Source organism: Trypanosoma rangeli (genome assembly GCF_003719475.1).
Source record: "Trypanosoma rangeli strain AM80 chromosome Unknown Tra_15.4_contig_00065, whole genome shotgun sequence".
In the NCBI taxonomy this organism is placed as follows: domain Eukaryota; phylum Euglenozoa; class Kinetoplastea; order Trypanosomatida; family Trypanosomatidae; genus Trypanosoma; species Trypanosoma rangeli.
This window is the reverse complement of record NW_021705810.1, coordinates 64,866-65,283: the sequence shown is the minus strand read 5'-3', so window position 1 is coordinate 65,283 and position 418 is coordinate 64,866. Positions and strand designations below refer to the sequence as shown.

Sequence of the window (418 nt, the reverse complement as noted above, 5' to 3'; positions counted from 1 at the left end):
CGTATGGGCTTTGGTGGTGCCGCCGGAGGTGTCCGTGCCGGTGAAGAAGCTGTCGCTGAGAGGATGGATGCTGGCGGTCGTCTGGGCTTTGGTGGTGCTGCAGTCGGTGTCCGTGCGGGTGAGGAAGCCGTCGCTGAGAGGATGGATGCTGGCGGTCGTCTGGGCTTTGGTGGTGCTGCCGGAGGTGTCCGTGCCGGTGAAGAAGCCGTTGCTGAGAGGATGGATGCTGGCGGTCGTCTGGGCTTTGGTGGTGCTGCGGTGGTGTCCGTGCCGGTGAAGAAGCCGTTGCTGAGAGGATGGATGCTGGCGGTCGTCTGGGCTTTGGTGGTGCTGCAGTGGTGTCCGTGCCGGTGAAGAAGCCGTTGCTGAGAGGATGGATGCTGGCGGTCGTCTGGGCTTTGGTGGTGCTGCAGTGGTG

The 418-nt window shown here is 63.9% G+C and overlaps 2 protein-coding genes across 2 annotated transcripts in view; both read left to right on the top strand.

The window, feature by feature from the left end:
• TraAM80_02758 (uncharacterized protein) lies at positions 1–354 on the top strand (the record flags this gene model as incomplete). Its single annotated transcript, XM_029379749.1, has 1 exon — positions 1–354. A coding segment is annotated over one exon (354 nt), but the record flags the coding sequence as incomplete, so codon positions are not given.
• A 23-nt stretch (positions 355–377) lies between these two features.
• TraAM80_02757 (uncharacterized protein) overlaps positions 378–418 on the top strand; it is a gene marked incomplete at both ends in the record, with an annotated part of 537 nt that continues 496 nt past the window's right edge. Inside the window, one exon of the mRNA XM_029379748.1 lies at positions 378–418. This exon is cut by the window's right edge and continues 496 nt beyond it. Coding sequence (XP_029240410.1) covers positions 378–418 — 41 coding nt within the window.